The following is a 26,001-nucleotide window of genomic DNA, read 5'->3' on the forward strand; positions in this document are numbered from 1 at the left end:
ACTGTGGACATCATCACTATGATATCATCACTGTGACATTTTCACATCATCACTGTGACATTTTCACTACATCATCACTATGACAGTAACACTACATCATCACTTTGACATTAACACTACATCATCACTTTGACATTAACACTACATTATCACTATGACATCATCACTGTGCCATTTTCACTACATCATCACTGACATTTTTACTACATCATCACTGACATTTTCACTACATCATCACTATGACATTAACACTACATCATCACTATGACATTAACACTACATCATCACTGTGACATTAACACTACATCATCACTGTGACATTAACACTACATCATCACTGTGACATTTTCACTACATCATCACTTTGACATTAACACTACATCATCACTATGACATCACTGTGACATTTTCACTACATCATCACTGTGACATTTTCACTATATCATCAGTATGACATTTTCACTACATCATCACTGTGACATTAACACTATATCATCACTGTGACATTAACACTACATCATCACTATGACATCAACACTACATCATCACTGTGACATTTTCACTTCATCATCACTGTGACATTAACACCACATCATCACTTTGACATCATCACTATGATATCATCACTATGACATTAACACTACATCATCACTATGATATTATCACTACATCATCACTGTGACATTTTCACTACATCATCACTGTGACATTTTCACTACATCATCACTATGACATTAACACTACATCATCACTTTGACATTAACACTACATCATCACTATGACATTAACACTACATCATCACTTTGACATTAACACTGCATCATCACTATGACATCATCACTGTGACATTAACACTACATCATCACTATGACATTAACACTACATCATCACTATGACATTAACACTACATCATCACTGTGACATCATCACTATGATATCATAAACTATGACATTTTCACTACATCATCACTTTGACATTAACACTACATCATCACTATTACATTAACACTACATCATCACCATGACATTAACACTACATCATCACATAGACATTAACACTACATCATCACTGTGACATTTTCACTTCATCATCACTATGACATTAACACTACATCATCACTGTGACATCATCACTATGATATCATCACTATGGCATTTTCACATCATCACTTTGACATTAACACTACATCATCACTATTACATTAACACCACATCATCACCATGACATTAACACTACATCATCACATAGACATTAACACTACATCATCACTGACATTTTCACTACATCATCATTTTGACATTAACACTACATCATCACTGTGACATTTTCACTACATCATCACTTTGACATTTTCGCTACATCATCACTTTGACATTAACACTACATCATCACTATGACATCATCACTGTGACATTTTCACTACATCATCACTTTGACATTTTCACTACATCATCACTTTGACATTAACCCTACATCTTCACTATGACATCATCACCGTGACATTTTCACTATATCATCAGTATGACATTTTCACTACATCATCACTGTGACATTTTCACTACATCATCACTGTGACATTTTCACTACATCATCACTATGACAGTAACACTACATCATCACTTTGACATTAACACTACATCATCACTTTGACATTAACACTACATCATCACTATGACATCATCACTACATCATCACTATGACATTAACACTACATCATCACTGTGACATCATCACTATGATATCATCACTATGACATTTTCACATCATCACTTTGACATTAACACTACATCATCACTATGACAGTAACACTACATCATCACTTTGACATTGACACTACATCATCACTTTGACATTAACACTACATTATCACTATGCCATTAACAGTACATCATCACTATGACATTAACACTGCATCATCACATTGACATCATCACTGTGCCATTTTCACTACATCATCACTGACATTTTTACTACATCATCACTGTGACATTTTCACTATATCATCAGTATGACATTAACACTACATCATCACTGTGACATTTTCACTACATCATCACTGTGACATTAACACTACATCATCACTTTGACATTTTCAATACATCATCACTATGACATTAACACTACATCATCACTATGACATCACTGTGACATTTTCACTACATCATCACTGTGACATTTTCACTATATCATCAGTATGACATTTTCACTACATCATCACTGTGACATTTTCACTACATCATCACTGTGACATTAACACTACATCATCACTGTGACATTAACACTACATCATCACTATGACATTAACACTACATCATCACTATGACATTAACACTACATCATCACATAGACATTAACACTACATCATCACTGTGACATTTTCACTTCATCATCACTGTGACATTAACACTACATCATCACTGTGACATCATCACTATGATATCATCACTATGACATTTTCACTACATCATCACTGTGACATTTTCACTACATCATCACTATGAAAGTAACACTACATCATCACTATGACATCATCACTGTGACATTTTCACTACATCATCACTGACATTTTCGCTACATCATCACTTTGACATTAACCCTACATATTCACTATGACATCATCACTGTGACATTTTCACTATATCATCAGTATGACATTTTCACTACATCATCACTGTGACATTTTCACTACATCATCACTGTGACATTTTCACTACATCATCACTATGACAGTAACACTACATCATCACTTTGACATTAACACTACATCATCACTTTGACATTAACACTGCATCATCACTATGACATCTTCACTACATCATCACTATGACATTAACACTACATCATCACTGTGACATCATCACTATGATATCATCACTATGACATTTTCACATCATCACTTTGACATTAACACTACATCATCACTATGACAGTAACACTACATCATCACTTTGACATTAACACTACATCATCACTTTGACATTAACACTACATTATCACTATGCCATTAACAGTACATCATCACATTGACATTTTCACTACATCATCACTGACATTTTTACTACATCATCACTGACATTTTCACTACATCATCACTATGACATTAACACTACATCATCACTATGACATTAACACTACATCATCACTGTGACATTAACACTACATCACCACTGTGACATTAACACTACATCATCACTGTGACATTTTCACTACATCATCACTTTGACATTAACACTACATCATCACTATGACATCACTGTGACATTTTCACTACATCATCACTGTGACATTTTCACTATATCATCAGTATGACATTTTTCACTACATCATCACTATGATATTAACACTACATCATCACTATGACATTAACACTACATCATCACTATGACATTAACACTACATCATCACATAGACATTAACACTACATCATCACTGTGATATTTTCACTTCATCATCACTGTGACATTAACACTACATCATCACTGTGACATCATCACTATGATATTATCACTACATCATCACTGTGACATTTTCACTACATCATCACTGTGACATTTTCACTACATCATCACTATGACAGTAACACTACATCATCACTTTGACATTAACACTACATTATCACTATGACATTAACACTACATCATCACTTTGACATTAACACTGCATCATCACTATGACATCATCACTGTGACATTTTCACTACATCATCACTTTGACATTAACACTACATCATCACTATGACATTAACACTACATCATCACTATGACATCATCACTATGATATCATCAACTATGACATTTTCACTACATCATCACTTTGACATTAACACTACATCATCACTATTACATTAACACTACATCATCACCATGACATTAACACTACATCATCACATAGACATTAACACTACATCATCACTGTGACATTTTCACTTCATCATCACTATGACATTAACACTACATCATCACTGTGACATCATCACTATGATATCATCACTATGGCATTTTCACATCATCACTTTGACATTAACACTACATCATCACTGTGACATTTTCACTACATCATCACTTTGACATTTTCGCTACATCATCACTTTGACATTAACACTACATCATCACTATGACATCATCACTGTGACATTTTCACTACATCATCACTTTGACATTTTCACTACATCATCACTTTGACATTAACCCTACATATTCACTATGACATCATCACTGTGACATTTTCACTATATCATCAGTATGACATTTTCACGACATCATCACTGTGACATTTTCACTACATCATCACTGTGACATTTTCACTACATCATCACTATGACAGTAACACTACATCATCACTTTGACATTAACACTACATCATCACTTTGACATTAACACTGCATCATCACTATGACATCTTCACTACATCATCACTATGACATTAACACTACATCATCACTGTGACATCATCACTATGATATCATCACTATGACATTTTCACATCATCACTTTGACATTAACACTACATCATCACTATGACAGTAACACTACATCATCACTTTGACATTGACACTACATCATCACTTTGACATTAACACTACATTATCGCTATGCCATTAACAGTACATCATCACTATGACATTAACACTGCATCATCACATTGACATTTTCACTACATCATCACTGACATTTTTACTACATCATCACTGACATTTTCACTACATCATCACTATGACATTAACACTACATCATCACTATGACATTAACACTACATCATCACTGACATTTTCACTACATCATCACTTTGACATTTTCAATACATCATCACTATGACATTAACACTACATCATCACTATGACATCACTGTGACATTTTCACTACATCATCACTGTGACATTTTCACTATATCATCAGTATGACATTTTCACTACATCATCACTGTGACATTAACACTACATCATCACTGTGACATTAACACTACATCATCACTATGACATTAACACTACATCATCACTATGAAATTAACACTACATCATCACATAGACATTAACACTACATCATCACTGTGACATTTTCACTTCATCATCACTGTGACATTAACACCACATCATCACTTTGACATCATCACTATGATATCATCACTATGACATTAACACTACATCATCACTTTGACATTAACACTACATCATCACTGTGACATTTTCACTACATCACCACTTTGACATTAACACTGCATCATCACTATGACATCTTCACTACATAATCACTGTGACATCATCACTATGATATCATCACTATGACATTTTCACAACATCACCACTATGACATCTTCACTACATAATCACTCTGACATTAACACTACATCATCACTCTAACATTAACACTACATCATCACTGTGACATCATCACTATGATATCATCACTTTGACATTAACACTGCATCATCACTATGACATCATCACTATGACATTATCACTACATCATCACTGTGACATTTTCACTACACCACCACTTTGACATTTTCGCTACATCATCACTTTGACATTTACACTACATATTCACTATGACATCATCACTGTGACATTTTCACGACATCATCACTTTGACATTAACACTACATCATCCCTTTGACATTAACACTACATCATCACTATGACATCATCACTGTGACATTTTCACTACATCATCACTTTGACATTTTCAGTACATCATCACTATGACATTAACACTACATCATCACTATGACATTAACACTATGACATCATCACTGTGACATTTTCACTACATCATCACTTTGACATTTTCGCTACATCATCAGTATGACATTTTCACTACAGCATCACTATGACATCATCACTGAGACATTTTCACAACACCATCACTTTTACATGAACACTACATCATCACTTTTTATTGACACTACATCATCACTATGACATCATCGCTGTGACATTTTCACTACATCATCACTGTGACATTTTCACTACATCATCTCTATAACATTAACACTACATCATCACTGTGACATCATCACTATGATATCGTCACTATGCCATTTTCATTACATCATCACTGACTTTAACACTACATCATCACTATGACATCATCACTGAGACCTTTTCACGACATCATCACTTTTACATGAACACTACATCATCACTTTGACATTGACACTACATCATCACTATGACATTTCACTGTGACATTTTCACTACATCATCACTGTGACATTAACACTACATCATCACTGTCACATAACCACTACATCATAAATATGACATTAACACATCATGACTATGACATTAACACTACATCATCAATATGACATTAACAGAACATCATCACCATGACATTAACCCTACATCATCACTATGCCATTAACACTACATCATCACTTTGACTTTAACACTACATCATCACTATGACATCATCACAGACCTTTTCACGACATCATCACTTTTACATGAACACTACATCATCACTTTGACATTGACACTACATCATCACTATGACATTTCACTGTGACATTTTCACTACATCATCACTGTGACATTAACACTACATCATCACTGTCACATAACCACTACATCATAAATATGACATTAACACAACATCATCACCATGACATTAACACTACATCATCACTATGACATTAACACAACATCATCACTGTGACATTAACACTACATCATCACTGTGACATTAACACTACATCATCACTATGACATTTTCACTACATCATCTGTGACATTAACACTACATCATCACTATGACATTAACACTACATCATCACTGTGACATTAACACTACATCATCACTGTGATATTTTCACTTCATCATCACTGTGACATTAACACTACATCATCACTGTGACATCATCACTATGATATCATCACTATGACATTTTCACATCATCACTTTGACATTAACACTACATCATCACTATGACATCATCACTATGATATTATCACTACATCATCACTGTAACATATTCACTACATCATCCCTTTGACATTAACACTACATCATCACTATGACATCATCACTGTGACATTGTCACTACATCATCACTGTGACATCATCACTATGACATCATCACTGTGACATTGTCACTACATCATCACTGTGACATCATCACTATGACATCATCACTGTGACATTAACACTACATCATCACTATGACATTAACACTACATCATCACTTTGATATTAACACTACATCATCACTGTGCCATTTTCACTTCATCATCACTATGACATTAACACTACATCATCACTGTGACATTAACACTACATCATCACTATGACATTAACACTACATCATCACTATGACATTAACACTACATCATCACTGTGACATTTTCACTACATCACCACTTTGACATTAACACTGCATCATCACTATGACATCTTCACTACATAATCACTGTGACATCATCACTATGATATCATCACTATGACATTTTCACAACATCACCACTATGACATCTTCACTACATAATCACTCTGACATTAACACTACATCATCACTCTAACATTAACACTACATCATCACTGTGACATCATCACTATGATATCATCACTTTGACATTAACACTACATCATCACTATGACATCATCACTATGACATTATCACTACATCATCACTGTGACATTTTCACTACATCATCACTTTGACATTTTCGCTACATCATCACTTTGACATTAACCCTACATATTCACTATGACATCATCACTGTGACATTTTCACAACATCATCACTTTGACATTAACACTACATCATCCCTTTGACATTAACACTACATCATCACTGTGACATTTTCACTACATCATCACTGTGACATTTTCACTACATCATCACTATGACAGTAACACTACATCATCACTTTGACATTAACACTATGACATCATCACTGTGACATTTTCACTACATTATCACTGTGACATTTTCGCTACATCATCAGTATGACATTTTCACTACAGCATCACTATGACATCATCACTGAGACATTTTCACAACACCATCACTTTTACATGAACACTACATCATCACTTTTTATTGACACTACATCATCACTATGACATCATCGCTGTGACATTTTCACTACATCATCACTGTGACATTTTCACTACATCATCTCTATAACATTAACACTACATCATCACTGTGACATCATCACTATGATATCGTCACTATGCCATTTTCATTACATCATCACTGACTTTAACACTACATCATCACTATGACATCATCACTGAGACCTTTTCACGACATCATCACTTTTACATGAACACTACATCATCACTTTGACATTGACACTACATCATCACTATGACATTTCACTGTGACATTTTCACTACATCATCACTGTGACATTAACACTACATCATCACTGTCACATAACCACTACATCATAAATATGACATTAACACATCATGACTATGACATTAACACTACATCATCAATATGACATTAACAGAACATCATCACCATGACATTAACCCTACATCATCACTATGCCATTAACACTACATCATCACTTTGACTTTAACACTACATCATCACTATGACATCATCACTGAGACCTTTTCACGACATCATCACTTTTACATGAACACTACATCATCACTTTGACATTGACACTACATCATCACTATGACATTTCACTGTGACATTAACACTACATCATCACTGTCACATAACCACTACATCATAAATATGACATTAACACAACATCATGACTATGACATTAACACTACATCATCAATATGACATTAACACAACATCATCACCATGACATTAACCCTACATCATCACTATGCCATTAACACTACATCATCACTATGACATTTTCACTACATCATCACTGTGACATTAACACTACATCATCACTGTGACATTTTCACTACATCATCACTATGACATTAACACTGCATCATCCCTATGACATTAACACTACATCACCACTATGACATTAACACTACATCATCACTATGACATCATCACTATTACATTAACACTACATCATCAATATGACATTAATATTACATCATCCTGATGACATCATCACTATTACATTAACACTACATCATCACTATGACATTAACACTACATCATCACTATGCCAGTAACACTACATCATCACTATGACATTAACACTATGACAATCCCTCTGCTCTCCTTTGACCCTCAATCCCTCTCTTTCGGCATGGTCTCTCTTTCCTCTATGTTCTGAGCTGTCAGCTCTAGATGTCACTGAGCTAGTGGACATAGCTCTGTGAGGAGGAAGTGATGTCATACCTTCAATGATGTGTTTCCGAGACAACCCTCTCTCCGTCTCCGCCCTTCACAGGAAGTAAGAGGAAGTTATGGCTTAGTGTTCAGGTAGACCTTATTGTCCAAACCTTATTGTCCAGACCTTACCCAAACAATTTGAGCATCTACTTTTAAAAATCCACCTTTCCAGAAACAAGCCTCTCACCGTTGCCGTTGCCCAGCTGTGCACTGGACACCATATGTGAATGGATTGTCCCCCATCTGTCTTCAGAGCTTGTGCTGCTAGGTGACCTAAACTGGGACATGCTTAACACCCTGGCCATCCTATAACTCCAATCCAAAATGATTTCTAGAATCAGCTTCCTATTTCGCAACAAAGCATCCTTCACTCCTGCTGTCAAACATACCCTCTTAAAACTGACCATCCTACCAATCCTCAACTTTGGCGATGTCATTACAAAATTGCCTCCAACATTCTATGCAACAAATTGGATGCAGTCTATCACAGTGCCATCCATTTTGTCACCAAAGCCCCATATACTACCCACCACTGCAATCTGTACGCTCTCGTTGGCTGGCCCTTGCTTCACTCTGATCGCCAAACCGACTGGCTCCAGGTCATCTATGAGTCTTTTCTAGGTAAAGCCCCACCTTATCTCAGCTCACTGGTCACCATAGCAGCACACACTCGTAGCACGCGCTCCAGCAGGGATATCTCACTGGTCACCCCCAAAGCCAATTCATTCCTTTGGCCACCTTTCCTTCCAGTTCTCTGCTGCCAATGACTGGAACAAACTGCAATAATCACTGAAGCTGGAGACTCATATTTCCCTCACTAGCTTTAAGCACCAACTGTCAGAGCAGCTCACAGATCACTGCACCTGTACAAAGCCAATCTGTAAACAGCCCACCCAACTACCGCATCCCCATACTGTATTTATTTATTTATCTTGCTCCTTTGCACCCCAGTATCCCTATTGCACATTAATCTTCTGCACATTGTGGAGGATGAATCAGAATTAGGTGGGTAACATAGATAAGTAAGATGTTTTATTTACATAATATGCTTATGAGAGATACTTGTCATTAGAATGTCTCCCTTTGGACTATACTGTTGGCAGTTGCACTTTTCCCTTCTCAGCTTGGGCTCAGTCACTTGGGGCCCAGAGAGGGGAGAGGTCAGGCTTGTCTTTTACACGTCTCTGGTAATATGCAGAATATCAGAAAGGGAGAGGTCAGAATGGAACATTGTCTTCATATGTGAATTTATCTGTTAAACCATGTGAAGGGATGGTGTGATTACGGGGGAACCAATTATCTCTTGGCTCCACAATGTCTGTGCACAAGTCACTCCCCTCAGTGAGCTTGTCCAGGAGTGGGGAGAAGAGGGGGTTTACTTGAGATGGGTGTACATAGAGTTGACAATTGAGTTATGCCTTGGATGAGGTAATGTTTTGGTACTATGAAGTACAAGGAACGAGATTAGAACCTCGTCTTAGAGACCAAACTGAACGATAATTTATAGCTAATGCTATCTGGCTATGGGATACTCCTCTCTCAAGTAAAAGGCCCTTTGTGAAGTTTTCCTAAGATCTGTAGTTCGTCATGTTATAGTTGAGAGGGGTGTATCTTTACTATAAAAGATCTGTTGCCATTATGTTGACACTCTCAACTTTTCATTAGAGATAGTGAATTGTTGAGAGTCAAATGCTATTGCAAAAGCTTAATTATTATTAAAGGTGAAGTTTAAGTATAACTCTGACTGGTGTGTGGTTTGTAACTCTCCCCATTTGGTAATACAGGAAATTGCCACGGCAACATCTACCATTCCAGTGTTTAATTGTTATATTGTAATTACTTCGCCACCATGTCCTATTTATTGCCTTATCTTACCTCAAATGCACTCACTGTATATAGACTTTTTGTTTTCTTTTTTCTACTTTATTATTGACTGTATGTTTTGTTTATTCCAAGTGTAACTATGTGTTGTTGTATATGTTAAACTGCTTTGCTTTATCTTGGCCAGGTCTCAGTTGTAAATGAGAACTTGTTCTCAACTAGCCTACCTAGTTAAATAAAGGTGAAATAAATAAATAAACATGGTCCTCTTTTGGACATTCTGTCAGTTTAAGGGGATTGGAATGAAGCCCTTTATCTTCTTCCCCAGAGTCAGATGAGCTCGTGGATACCTGGCTCTCGATGCTGCTTGCTGTTCCATTGCTTCATTGTTTCGGAAAACTACATAAAAAAAAAACACTCTTATCCAGAGCGACGTAATGTGCATACATTTTTGTTATGGTCCCCCGTGGGAATTGAACCCACAACCCTGGCATTGCAAGTGCTCTACCAACTGAGCCACATGGAACAACCTCAAACTTCCTTCATACTGGACACAGAGACATACAAATGGTATCCACTGGTTCATCTGACTCTGGGGAAGTAGATAAAGGGCTTCATTGCCAAAATCCTGAAGTATCCCTTTAAGGTTAAAAGACATTTCCAACAGAAACAAAATAACTGATTTAAGAGACAGAGTCAAACTATTAAACATTTGCTTTTAGCGACACACAACAGAGTCAAACTATTAAACTACTGCTTTTAGAGACACTTACTGTCCTCCCCAGTAGATCTTAGTGGTCACCACATAACTAGACCTCCTGATGGATACACAGAGAAAGAGAGGGGGAGAGAGAGAGGGAGGAGGAGGAGAGGGAGGAAAGAGAGAGGGAGAATAGAGAGAGAGGTGGGAGAGGGGGAAGAGGGGGAGAGAGAGAGAAAGGAAGAGAGAGAGGGGAAGAGAAAGAGAAAGGAAGAGAGAGAGAAGTTAGAGAGAGGGTAGAGAGAGTGGAGAAAGAGGGGGAGAGGGGAGAGAAGAGGGATGGATGATTAATAGAGGAAGGGGGATGAGATGGAGTTGGAGGAGAGGGGGATAGACATTATTTCAGTATTACCATCAGTGACTGAGACGGATGGAGAATGAGTGAAAGAGTGTAAGAGGATGGGCCTCACCTCCATTCCTTCTTCTTTAGGATTTTACCCAAAGTCGTCTCAGCCCTGAGCGAGAGAGACACACACACAAATCACTACATTTAGCCATCTATGAATTATTTGCTTGCCTACTGGGTGGAGAAGGGGAGAGAGAGTAGTGTACCTTCCTGAAGCGTAAACCTCTGCTGTGTCAAACAGGTTCACTCCGTTGTCATAGGCTATGGTCATCAGGCTCTCTGCCATCTACACACACACACACACACACACACACACACACACACACACACACACACACACACACACACACACACACACACACACACAGAATGAATGAAAACACACACATACAGTGGGTATAGAGAGTCACCACCCCTTTTCAAAATGTTCACCTTTTGTTGCCTTACAGTAACCCACAATGTCCAAGTGAAAAAATAAATTAAAACAACAATTAAAAATAAAACAATACAATACCCTATTTGTGTCATGTACACTCCCTCTCCGGCCTCGAGGTCCTCAGGCTGCTGATTACCCTGCACACCTGTCACCATCGTCTCGCGCACCTGCGCCTCATGACACCCCTGGACTCTATCACCTCCTTGATTATCTCCCCTATATCTGTCATTCCCCTTGTCAAGTCCTGACCTTAGTTCCTTTTTTATGTCTCTATTTTAGTTTGGTCAGGGCGTGAGTTGGGGTGGGCATTCTATGTTTGGTTCTGTTAAATTTCTATGTGTTTTCCAAATCAGAGGCAGCTGTCAATCGTTGTCTCTGATTGAGAACCATACTTAGGCAGCCTGTTTTCCCACTATGGGTTGTGGGTAGTTGTTTTCTGTTTTGTGTGTATTGCACCTTGCAGAACTGTTCGTTTGTCGTGTTGTTTTTTGTTCAAGTATTCGTATTTATTAAAATGTATGAATATTATGAATACCCATACTCTCCCCATGACAATCGTTACAATCGTTACAGAACTATCTTCTTCCCAATCGTTACACTCCTTGGTTCTTTCCTCAGGTGTTACTGACTCTGATTTCATGTCAGTGCGTTGTTTGTGTTTCATGTTCATTGTTTCTTTTATTTATTAAAACACTCACTCCCTGAACTTGCTTCCCAACTCTCAGCGCACTCATTACAACTTGGATAAGTAAACATCCCCACTTTTAAAATTGCAATTGCAAACTTGCTGAGGTATAACCAACCACCGTCCAGATCCCAAATCAAGCTAATTGGCTTCCATCTGTGATCAATTGTAGTGGCTTTGATTAGTCCAGAAGAAAAGCGGCTGTTCATAGAGGACTCCAATTCAAAGCAAAGGATCCACTATGGGCTGAAAGGTACTTTCAAAAGATCTAAACTCAGAAAAAAATGTCCCTTTTTCAGGACACTGTCTGTCAGAGATAATTCGTAAAAATCCAAATAACTTCACAGATCTTCATTGTAAAGGGTTTTGACACTGTTTCCCATGCTTGTTCAATGAACCATAAACAATTAATGAACATGCACCTGTGGAATGGTTATTAAGACACTAACAGCTTACAGACAGTAGGCAATTAAGGTCACATTTGTGAAAACTTAGGACACTAAAGAGGCCTTTCTGACTCTGAAAAACACCAAAAGACTCCCAGGGTCATCTGTGTGAATGTGCCTGAGGCATGAGGACTTGCAGATGTGGCCAGGGCAATAAATTGCAATGTCCGTACTGTGAGACGCCTAAGATAGCACTACAGGGAGACAGGACGGACAGCTGATTGTCCTCGCAGTGGCAGACCACGTGTAATTACACCTGCACAGGATCGGTACATCCGAACATCACACCTGCGGGACAGGTACAGGATGGCAACAACAGCTGCCCGAATTACACCAGGAACACACAATCCCTCCATCAGTGCTTGTTGTCATTGCAAGCAATCACAATGCTGTGTGTTACAGGGAAGACATCCTCCTCCCTCATGTGGTACCCTTCCTGCAGGCTCATTCTGACATGACCCTCCAGCATGACAATGCCACCAGCCATACTGCTCGTTCTGTGCGTGATTTCCTGCAAGACAGGAATGTCAGTGTTCTGCCATGGTCAGCGAAGAGCCCGGATCTCAATCCCATTGAGCACGTCTGGGACCTGTTGGATCGGAGGGTGAGAGCTAGGGCCATTCTCCCCATAAATGTCCTGGAACTTGCAGTTGCCTTGGTGGAAGAGTGGAGTAACATCTCACAGCAAGAACTGACAAATCTGGGGCAGTCCTTCAGGAGGAGATGCACTGCAGTAATTAATGCAGCTGGTGGCCACACCAGATATTGACTGTTACTTTTGATTTTGACCCCCCCCCTTGGTTCAGGGACACATTATTCCATTTCTGTTAGTCACATGTTTGTGGAACTTGTTCAGTTTGTCTCAGTTGTTGAATCTTGTCATGTTCATACAAATATTTACACATTTTTTTGCTGTGATTATAAGATAAAATTGTGGAAAGGGACAAGTCAGGGGGTGGATATGAAACTATTTCAAAGGCTTTGTCTATCCCTCGGAGCAGTGTTAAGACAATTATTAAGAAGTGGAAGGCGTATGGCACCACCCAGACCCTGCATAGATCAGGACGTCCCTCCAAACTGGATGACAGGGCAAGGAGACTAATCAGAGAGGCTGCCAAGCAGCCAATGGTGAACTTGAAGGAGCTTCAGGCCTTTATGGCAAAGACTGGTCAATGTGTGCATGTGACCACAATATCACAAACACTCCACAAATCTGGCCTCTCTGCGAGGGTGGCAAGAAAAAAAACTCTCCTCAAAAATAGCCAAGTCTCATTTGAGCGTTGCCAAAAAGCACATTGTAGATTCCGAAGTCAAGTGGCAAAAGGTGCTCTGGTCAAAAGAGTGTAAAGAACACCATGTCTACAGTAAAGAACACCACGCAGGTGACCGGAAACATGACCGAATACAAACAGTGTAACTATTCCCTCCGCAAGGCAATCAACCAAGCTAAGTGTCAGTATAGAATCACAATTCAACAGCTCAGACACAATTACACCTTTATTTAACCAGGCAAGTCAGTTAAGAACAAATGGGTTAACTGCCTGTTCAGGGGTAGAACAACAGATTTGTACCTCGTCAGCTCAGGGATTTGAACTTGCAACCTTCCGGTTACTAGTCCAACGCTCTAACCACTAGGCTACCCTGTCGTACTGTAGACGTACAGAGGTATGTGGCAGGGTCTACAGTCGATCACGGACATATTCAATCAAATCCTTATCCCAGTCTGTTGTTCCCACATGTTTCAAGAGGGCCACCGTTGTTCCTGTTCCCAAGAAAGCTAAGGTAACTGAGCTAAACGACTACCGCCCCGTAGCACTCACTTCCGTCATCATGAAGTGCTTTGAGAGACTAGTCAAGGACCATATCACCTCCACCCTACCTGACACCCTAGACCCACTCCAATTTGCTTACCGCCCAAATAGGTCCACAGACGATGCAATCTCAACCACACTGCACACTGCCCTAACCCATCTGGACAAGAGGAATACCTATGTGAGAATGCTGTTCATCGACTACAGCTCAGCATTTAACATCATAGTACCCTGCATACTGGACTTCCTGACGGGTCGCCCCCAGGTGGTGAGGGTAGGTAACAACATCTCCACCCCGCTGATCCTCAACACTGGGGCCCCACAAGGGTGCGTTCTGAGCCCTCTCCTGTACTCCCTGTTCACCCACGACTGCGTGGCCACGCACACCTCCAACTCAATCATCAAGTTTGCGGACGACACAACAGTGGTAGGCTTGATTACCAACAACGACGAGACGGCCTACAGGGAGGAGGTGAGGGCCCTCGGAGTGTGGTGTCAGGAAAATAACCTCACACTCAACGTCAACAAAACTAAGGATATGATTGTGGACTTCAGGAAACAGCAGAGGGAACAACCCCTATCCACATCGATGGAACAGTAGTGGGTAGTAAGTTTTAAGTTCCTCGGCGTACACATCACAGACAAACTGAATTGGTCCACTCACACAGACAGCATCGTGAGGAAGGAGCAGCAGCGCCTCTTCAACCTCAGGAGGCTGAAGAAATTCGGCTTGTCACAAAAAAGCACTCACAAACTTCTACAGATGCACAATCGAGAGCATCCTGGCAGGCTGTATCACCGCCTGGTATGGCAACTGCACCGCCCTCAACCGTAAGGCTCTCCAGAGGGTAGTGAGGTCTGCACAACGCATCACCGGGGGCAAACTACCTGCCCTCCAGGACACCTACACCACCCGATGCTACAGGAAGGCCATAAAGATCATCAAGGACATCAACCACCCGAGCCACTGCCTGTTCACCCCGCTGTCATCCAGAAGGCGAGGTCAGTACAGGTGCATCAAAGCTGGGACCGAGAGACTGAAAAACAGCTTCTATCTCAAGGCCATCAGACTGTTAAACAGCCACCACTAACATTGAGTGGCTACTGCCAACACACTGTCAATGACACTGACTCAACTCCAGCCACTTTAATAATGGGAATTGATGGGAAATGTAAATATATCACTAGCCACTTTAAACAATGCTACCTTATATAATGTTACTTACCCTACATTATTCATCTCATATGCATACGTAGATACTGTACTCTATATCATCGACTGCATCCTTATGTAATACATGTATCACTAGCCACTTTAACTATGCCACTTGGTTTACATACTCATCTCATATGTATATACTGTACTCGATATCATCTACTGTATCTTGCCTATGCTGCTCTGTACCATCACTCATTCATATATCCTTATGTACATATTCTTTATCCCCTTACACTGTGTATAAGACTGTAGTTTTTTGGAATTGTTAGTTAGATTACTTGTTCGTTATTACTGCATTGTCAGAACTAGAAGCACAAGCATTTCGCTACACTCGCATTAACATCTGCTAACCATGTGTATGTGACAAATAAAATTTGATTTGATCTGATTTGATAAACTCAATAAAAAAATAAACGTCCTCTTACTGTCAACTGTGTTTATTTTCAGCAAACTTAACATGTATAAATATTTGTATGAATATATCAAGATTCAACAACTGAGACATAAACTGAACAAGTTCCACAGATATGTGACTAACAGAAATTGAATAATGTGTCCCTGAACAAAGGGGGGGGGGTCAAGGCCCACCTGCAAGTTCCCGGACATTTCTGGGGGGAATGGCCCTAGCCCTCACCCTCCGATCTAATAGGTCACAGATGTGCTCAGTGGGATTTTCGCTAGCCATGGCAGAACACTGACGTTCCTGTCTTGCAGGAAATCATGCACATAATGAGCAGTATGGCTGGTGGCATTGTCATGCTGGAGGGTCATGTCAGGATGAGCCTGCAGGAAGGGTACCACATGAGGGAGGAGGATGTCTTCTGTGTAACGCACAGCGTTGAGATTGCCTGCAATGACAACAAGCGCAATCCGATGATGCTGTGACAGACCGCCCCTTCCACCTCCAAATCGATCCCACTTCAGAGTACAGGCCTCGGTGTAATGCTCATTCCTTCAACTATAAACGCGAATCCGACCATCACCTCTGGTGAGACAAAACCGCGACTCGTAGGTGAAGAGCACTTTTTGCCAGTCCTGTCTGGTCCAGCGACAGTGAGTTGTGCCCATAGGCAACGTTGTTGTCGGTGATGTCTGGTGAGGACCTGCCTTACTACAACAGGCCTACAAGCCCTCAGTCCAGCCTCTCTCAGCCTATTGCGGACCGTCTGAGCACTGATGGAGGGATTGTGCGTTCCTGGTGTAACTCGGGCAGTTGTTGTTGCCATCCTGTACCTGTCCTGCAGCTGTGATGTTCTTAGGCTTCTCACAGTATGGACATTGCAATTTATTGCCCTGGCCACATCTGCAGTCTTCATGCCTCTTTGCAGCATGCCTAAGGCACGTTCACGCAGATGAGCATTGACCCTGGGCATCTTTCTTTTGGTGTTTTTTAGAGTCAGTATAAAGGCCTCTTTAGTTTCCTAAGTTTTCACAACTGTAACCTTAATTGCCTACCATCAGCTGTTAGTGTCTTAATTATGGCTAGGGGGCAGTATTTCAACATCTGGATGAGAAGCGTGCCCAAAGTAAACTGCCTGTTACTCAGGCCCAGAAGCTAGGATATGCATGTAATTGGTAGTATTGGATAGAAAAGACTCTAACGTTTCTAAAACTGTTTAAATAATGTCTGTGAGTATTACATAACTCATAAGGCATGCGAAAACCTGAGGACAATCCATCCAGGAAGTGGGATTTGTTTTATGTGGGTATTTTCAATTGAATGCCTATGCAGTATCTAATGGGTTAGGACCCAGATTGCAGTTCCTATGGCTTCCAATAGATGTCAACAGTCTTTAGACATCGTTTCAGGCTTGTTTTCTGAAAAATGAAGAAGAATGAGACCTTTTGGTCAGTGGACTGAGGAAGAATGCAGAGCTGGTTTGCGGGCGTGACCGATTGCGCGGCCTTCGTTGTTTTTCCTTTCTATTGAATATGCTATTGTCCGGTTTAAATATTATCGATTATTTTGACAATTGAAAACCTGAGGTTTAATTAATTACCGGTACTATTAGGATGTATTAGTCTGCATGTTTTGACTGCCTTGGAGCCAGTGGATTACTGAACAAAACGCGCCAACAAAACAGAGTTTTTGGAATATAAAGAGGGACTTTATCGAACAAAAATAACATTTACTGTGTAGCTGGGACTCTTGTGACTGCAACCATATGAAGATCTTCAAAGTTAAGTGATTAATTATATCTGATTACAAAAGTTTATCTGACTTTTGTAATTCCTTTACTTGGCTGTAAAATGCTTTAGTAAGCGGGGCGCTGTCCTCAGATAATCGCATGGTATGCTTTCGCCGTAAAGCCTTTTTGAAATCTGACAAAGCGGATTAACAATAAATTAATCTTTAAACCGATGTATAACACTTGTATTTTTATGAATGTTTATTATGAGTATTTCTGTATTTTGAATTTGGAGCTCTGCAATTTCACCGGATGTTGTCGGGGTGGGTTGCTAGCGGAACGCCTGCGGGAGAAAGGTTAACGACCGTTCCACAGTTGCATGTTCATTCATTGTTTATGGTTCATGAAACAAGCATGGGAAACAGTGTTTAAACCCTTTACAATGAAGATCTGTGAAGTTACTTCGATTTTTACGAATTATCTTTGACAGACAGGGTCCTGAAAAAGGGACGTTTAGTTTTTTGCTGATTTTATATAGACACACACATATATACACACACAACCACATACCAACAGAATTAATGATAACACACACATACCTCATCTGTGATCTGTGAACCAAACGTCACCCATGTTCCTGTGGAAAGAGAAAACTGTCAAACACACACGTAGTATAAGGTTGTGTGTGTGTGTGTGTGTGTGAGTGTGTGTGTGTGTGTTCTACTCACCTAACCCTAAACATGAAACTCTGAGACCAGATTTTCCCAGATTCCTGAAACAGATCAATCAATCATTTAACATCCTCAATGTGTGTGTGATTGGTTAGCTGAACTGAATCACATGATCAATCAGTCAATCACCCATCTGTGCTCTTTGACATTGCATGCTCAAATAACAAATGTGTTTTTCTTAATGTTTACATATCCTGCGTTACTCATGTCATATGTATATACTGTATTCTATACTATCTACTGTATCTCAGTCTATGCCGCTCTGACATTGCCCGTCCATAAAGCATAACTACAAAGATTACATCATCACACAAAATGCTAATTGTTTTGCACATTATGCTCTCATAGTCTCACTGCAGAATTAGACGTTTATCCAAAGTCACGTTTAGAAGACTTTTAGTTGCTCCTGTTGCTCTGGATCGTTACATTTCTCCAAACGTCACATTAAGAGAGTTAAGTTTAGGCCCTCATTCTGAATGTTTAAGGTAAGGGTTAGGGTTAGGTTTACATTTATGGGTTAGGGTTAGGGATAGGGATAGGGATAGGGATAGGGTTCGGGTTCAGGTTAGGGTAAGGGTTGGGGGTTAATGTTTGGGATAGGGTTAAGGGTTAGGGTTAAGTTTTGGGATAGGTTTAGGGTTAGGGTTAAGTGTTAGGGTTAGGGTAAGGGTTATGGTGTGGTTTAGGGTTAAGGTTTGGGATAGGGTTAGGGTTAAGGGTTAGGGTTTGGGATATGGTTAGGGTTAGGGTTAACAATTAGGGTTAGGGAAAACTGTTTTTTTATTTATTTTTTATTTATTTCACCTTTATTTAACCAGGTAGGCTAGTTGAGAACAAATTCTCATTTGAAACTGCGACCTGGCCAAGATAAAGCATAGCAGTGTGAACAGACAACACAGAGTTACACATGGAGTAAACAATTAACAAGTCAATAACACAGTAGAAAAAAAAGAGGGAGTCTATATACATTGTGTGCAAAAGGCATGAGGAGGTAGGCGAATAATTACAATTTTGCAGATTAATAACACTGGAGTGATAAATGATCAGATGGTCTTGTACAGGTAGAGATATTGGTGTGCAAAAGAGCAGAAAAGTAAATAAATAAAAACAGTATGGGGATGAGGTAGGTAAAAAATGGGTAGGCTATTTACCGATAGACTATGTACAGCTGCAGCGATCGGTTAGCTGCTCAGATAGCAGATGTTTGAAGTTGGTGAAGGAGATAAAAGTCTCCAACTTCAGCGATTTTTGCAATTCGTTCCAGTCACAGGCAGCAGAGAACTGGAACGAAAGGCGGCCAAATGAGGAGTTGGCTTTAGGGATGATCAGTAAGATACACCTGCTGGAGCACGTGCTACGGATGGGTGTTGCCATCGTGACCAGTGAACTGAGATAAGGCGGAGCTTTACCTAGCATGAACTTGTAGATGACCTGGAGCCAGTGGGTCTGGCGACGAATATGTAGCGAGGGCCAGCCGACTAGAGCATACAAGTCGCAGTGGTGGGTGGTATAAGGTGATTTAGTGACAAAACGGATGGCACTGTGATAAACTGCATCCAGTTTGCTGAGTAGAGTGTTGGTAGCAATTTTGTAGATGACATCGCCGAAGTCGAGGATCGGTAGGATAGTCAGTTTTACTAGGGTAAGTTTGGCGGCGTGAGTGAAGGAGGCTTTGTTGCGGAATAGAAAGCCGACTCTTGATTTGATTTTCGATTGGAGATGTTTGATATGAGTCTGGAAGGAGAGTTTACAGTCTAGCCAGACACCTAGGTACTTATAGATGTCCACATATTCAAGGTCGGAACCATCCAGGGTGGTGATGCTGGTCAGGCGTGCGGGTGCAGGCAGCGAATGGTTGAAAACCATGCATTTGGTTTTACTAGTGTTTAAGAGCAGTTGGAGGCCACGGAAGGAGTGTTGTATGGCATTGAAGCTCGTTTGGAGGTTAGATAGCACAGTGTCCAAGGACGGGCCGGAAGTATATAGAATGGTGTCGTCTGCGTAGAGGTGGATCAGGGAATCGCCTGCAGCAAGAGCAACATCATTGATATATACAGAGAAAAGAGTCGGCCCGAGGATTGAATCCTGTGGCACCCCCATAGAGACTGCCAGAGGACCGGACAGCATGCCCTCCGATTTGACACACTGAACTCTGTCTGCAAAGTAATTGGTGAACCAGGCAAGGCAGTCATCCGAAAAACCGAGGCTACTGAGTCTGCCGATAAGAATATGGTGATTGACAGAGTCGAAAGCCTTGGCAAGGTCGATGAAGACGGCTGCACAGTACTGTCTTTTATCGATGGCGGTTATGATATCGTTTAGTACCTTGAGCGTGGCTGAGGTGCACCCGTGGCCGGCTCGGAAACCAGATTGCACAGCGGAGAAGGTACGGTGGGATTCGAGATGGTCAGTGATCTCTTTGTTGACTTGGCTTTCGAAGGCCTTAGATAGGCAGGGCAGGATGGATATAGGTCTGTAACAGTTTGGGTCCAGGGTGTCTCCCCCTTTGAAGAGGGGGATGACTGCGGCAGCTTTCCAATCCTTGGGGATCTCAGACGATATGAAAGAGAGGTTGAACAGGCTGGTAATAGGGGTTGTGACAATGGCGGCGGATAGTTTCAGAAATAGAGGGTCCAGATTGTCAAGCCCAGCTGATTTGTACGGGTCCAGGTTTTGCAGCTCTTTCAGAACATCTGCTTTCTGGATTTGGGTAAAGGAGAACCTGGAGAGGCTTGGGCGAGTAGCTGCGGGGGGGGGCGGAGCTGTTGGCCGAGGTTGGAGTAGCCAGGCGGAAGGCATGGCCAGCTGTTGAGAAATGCTTGTTGAAGTTTTCGATAATCATGGATTTATCAGTGGTGACCGTGTTACCTAGCCTCAGTGCAGTGGGCAGCTGGGAGGAGGTGCTCTTGTTCTCCATGGACTTCACAGTGTCCCAGAACTTTTTGGAGTTGGAGCTACAGGATGCAAACTTCTGCCTGAAGAAGCTGGCCTTAGCTTTCCTGACTGACTGCGTGTATTGGTTCCTGACTTCCCTGAACAGTTGCATATCGCGGGGACTATTCGATGCTATTGCAGTCTGCCACAGGATATTTTTGTGCTGGTCGAGGGCAGTCAGGTCTGGAGTGAACCAAGGGCTGTATCTGTTCTTAGTTCTGCATTTTTTGAACGGAGCATGCTTATCTAAAATGGTGAGGAAGTTACTTTTAAAGAATGACCAGGCATCCTCAACTGACGGGATGAGGTCAATGTCCTTCCAGGATACCCGGGCCAGGTTGATTAGAAAGGGCTGCTCACAGAAGTGTTTTAGGGAGCGTTTGACAGTGATGAGGGGTGGTCGTTTGACTGCGGCTCCGTAGCGGATACAGGCAATGAGGCAGTGATCGCTGAGATCCTGGTTGAAGACAGTGGAGGTGTATTTGGAAGGCCAGTTGGTCAGGATGACGTCTATGAGGGTGCCCTTGTTTACAGATTTAAGGTTGTACCTGGTGGGTTCCTTGATGATTTCTGTGAGATTTAGGGCATCTAGCTTAGATTGTAGGACTGCTGAGGTGTTAAGCATATCCCAGTTTAGGTCACCTAACAGTTCAAACTCTGAAGCTAGATGGGGGGCGATCAATTCACAAATGGTGTCCAGGGCACAGCTGGGGGGGTCGGTAGCAGGCGGCAACAGTGAGAGACTTATTTCTGGAGAGAGTAATTTTCTAAATTAGTAGTTCGAACTGTTTGGGTATGGACCTGGAAAGTATGACATTACTTTGCAGGCTGTCTCTGCAGTAAACTGCAACTCCTCCCCTTTGGCAGTTCTATCTTGACGGAAAATGTTATAGTTGGGTATGGAAATCTCAGAATTTTTGGTGGCCTTCCTGAGCCAGGATTCAGACACGGCAAGGACATCAGGGTTAGCAGAGTGTGCTAAAGCAGTGAGTAAAACAAACTTAGGGAGGAGGCTTCTGATGTTGACATGCATGAAACCAAGGATTTTTCGATCACAGAAGTCAACAAATGAGGGTGCCTGGGGACATGCAGGGCCTGGGTATACCTCCACATCACCCGCGGAACAGAGGAGGAGTAGAATGAGGGTGCGGCTAAAGGCTATCAAAACTGGTCGCCTAGAGCGTTGGGGACAGAGAATAAAAGGAGCAGATTTCTGGGCATGGTAGAATATATTCAGGGCATAATGTGCAGACAGGGGTATGGTGGGGTGCGGGTACAGCGGAGGTAAGCCCAGTCACTGGGTGATGATAAGAGACGTTGTATCTCTGGACATGCTGGTTGTAATGGGTGAGGTCACCGCATGTGTGGGAGGTGGGACAAAGGAGGTATCAGAGGTATGAAGAGTGGAACTAGGGGCTCCATTGTAAACTAAAACAATGATAACTAACCTGAACAACAGTATACAAGGCATATTGGCATTTGAGAGAGACATACAGCGAGGCATACAGTAATCACAGGTGTTGAATTGGGAGAGCTAGCTAAAACAGTAGCTAAAACAGTAGGTGAGACAACAGCTAATCAGCTAGCACAACAACAGCAGGTAAAATGGCGTTGACTAGGCAGGGAGGGTCGGATTAACTACACACAGAGCCTGAGTGCGGCTGGGGCCGACAGATAAAACATAAACAAGCAGAATGGAGTACCGTGATTAATGGACAGTCCAGCATGCATCAGCTATGTAGCCAAGTGATCAGTGTCCAGGGGGCAGCGGTGGATGGGGCAGGGAAGCTGGACTGGCGAGTATTATCCAGGTTAAAAAAACTGGCTGGCTGTGCAGAGGGTAAGGTAAAAGCCGCTAGCAGTGGGGTTAGGGTTAGGGGTTAGGGTTAGGGTAAGGGTTAAGGTGTGGTATAGGGTTAAGGGTTAGGGTTAGGGGTTAGGGTTAGGGTTAGGGTTAGGGTTAAGGGTTAGGGTTAGGGTTAGGGGTTAGGGTTAACAATTAGGGTTAAGGTTAAGTGTTAGGGTAAGGGTTAAGGTATGGTATAGGGTTAACGGTTAGGTTTAAGTGTTAGGGTTAAGGGTTAGGGTTAGGGTTAAGGGTTAGGGTTAACAATTAGGGTTAAGGTTAAGTGTTAGGGTAAGGGTTAAGGTGTGGTATAGGGTTAGGGTTAGGTTTAAGTGTTAGGGTTAAGGGTTAGGGTTAGGGGTTAGGGTTCGGGTTAAGGTTAGGTTTCAGTGTTAGGGTTAAGGGTTAGGGTTAGGAGACCCAACAATCAGGAAACATAGTCCCAACAGTCAGGAAACATAGTCCCAACAGTCAGGAAACATCAGGCTCAACAATCAGGAAACAACAGGCACAACAATCAGGAAACATCAGGCTCAACAATCAGGAAACAACAGGCACAACAATCAGGAAACAACAGGCTCAACAATCAGGAAACAACAGGCTCAACAATCAGGAAACAACAGGCTCAACAATCAGGAAACATAGTCCCAACAGTCAGGAAACATCAGGCACAACAATCAGGAAACAACAGGCTCATCAATCAGGAAACATAGTCCCAACAGTCAGGAAACAACAGGCTCAACAATCAGGAAACATAGTCCCAACAGTCAGGAAACAACAGGCTCAACAATAAGGAAACATAGTCCCAACAGTCAGGAAACAACAGGCTCAACAATCAGGAAACATCAGGCTCAACAGTCAGGAAACAACAGGCACAACAATCAGGAAACAACAGGCTCAACAATCAGGAAACATAGTCCCAACAGTCAGGAAACAACAGGCTCAACAATCAGGAAACATCAGGCACAACAATCAGGAAACATCAGGCACAACAATCAGGAAACATCAGGCTCAACAGTCAGGAAACATAGTCCCAACAGTCAGGAAACATAGTCCCAACAGTCAGGAAACAACAGGCTCAACAATCAGGAAACATCAGGCACAACAATCAGGAAACAACAGGCTCAACAATCAGGAAACTACACACTATCACCATGACCATCAATCTCTCTCTCTCTTTCTTTTACACTGAGGATATTTTTGCAGAATTCTTAGTTGTACACTGAGTCTCAATTTGTTTTTTGTCCCATTTTGTGAATTTTTGGTTGGTGAGTGGACCCTAGACCTCACAACCATGAAGGGCAATGGGTTATATAAACGATCCAAAATATTACACACTCACACACACAGATACACACACAGATACACACACAGATACAAACACACACACACACGGAGAGACACAAACACACACACACACAGATACAAACACAAACACACACACACACACACACACACACACACACACACACACACACACACACACACACACACACACACACACACACACACACACACACACACACACACACACACACACACACACAGACATACACACAC

General features: G+C 41.0%; 1 protein-coding gene across 1 annotated transcript in view; it reads right to left on the bottom strand.

Moving 5' to 3' along the window:
• Positions 1-26,001, bottom strand: part of LOC121839353 (voltage-gated potassium channel subunit beta-2-like) — a 169,923-nt gene that overhangs the window by 132,844 nt on the left and 11,078 nt on the right. The window contains exons 2-7 of the mRNA XM_042297834.1: positions 19,659-19,702; positions 19,530-19,567; positions 12,411-12,490; positions 12,269-12,313; positions 11,872-11,916; positions 9,284-9,327 (exon numbers count right to left, since the gene is read on the bottom strand). Coding sequence (XP_042153768.1) covers positions 9,284-9,327; positions 11,872-11,916; positions 12,269-12,313; positions 12,411-12,490; positions 19,530-19,567; positions 19,659-19,702 — 296 coding nt within the window. The remainder of the gene's footprint in view (positions 1-9,283; positions 9,328-11,871; positions 11,917-12,268; positions 12,314-12,410; positions 12,491-19,529; positions 19,568-19,658; positions 19,703-26,001) is intronic.

The sequence above is a fragment of the Oncorhynchus tshawytscha genome, linkage group LG15, assembly GCF_018296145.1.
Source record: "Oncorhynchus tshawytscha isolate Ot180627B linkage group LG15, Otsh_v2.0, whole genome shotgun sequence".
Lineage (NCBI taxonomy): Eukaryota > Metazoa > Chordata > Actinopteri > Salmoniformes > Salmonidae > Oncorhynchus > Oncorhynchus tshawytscha.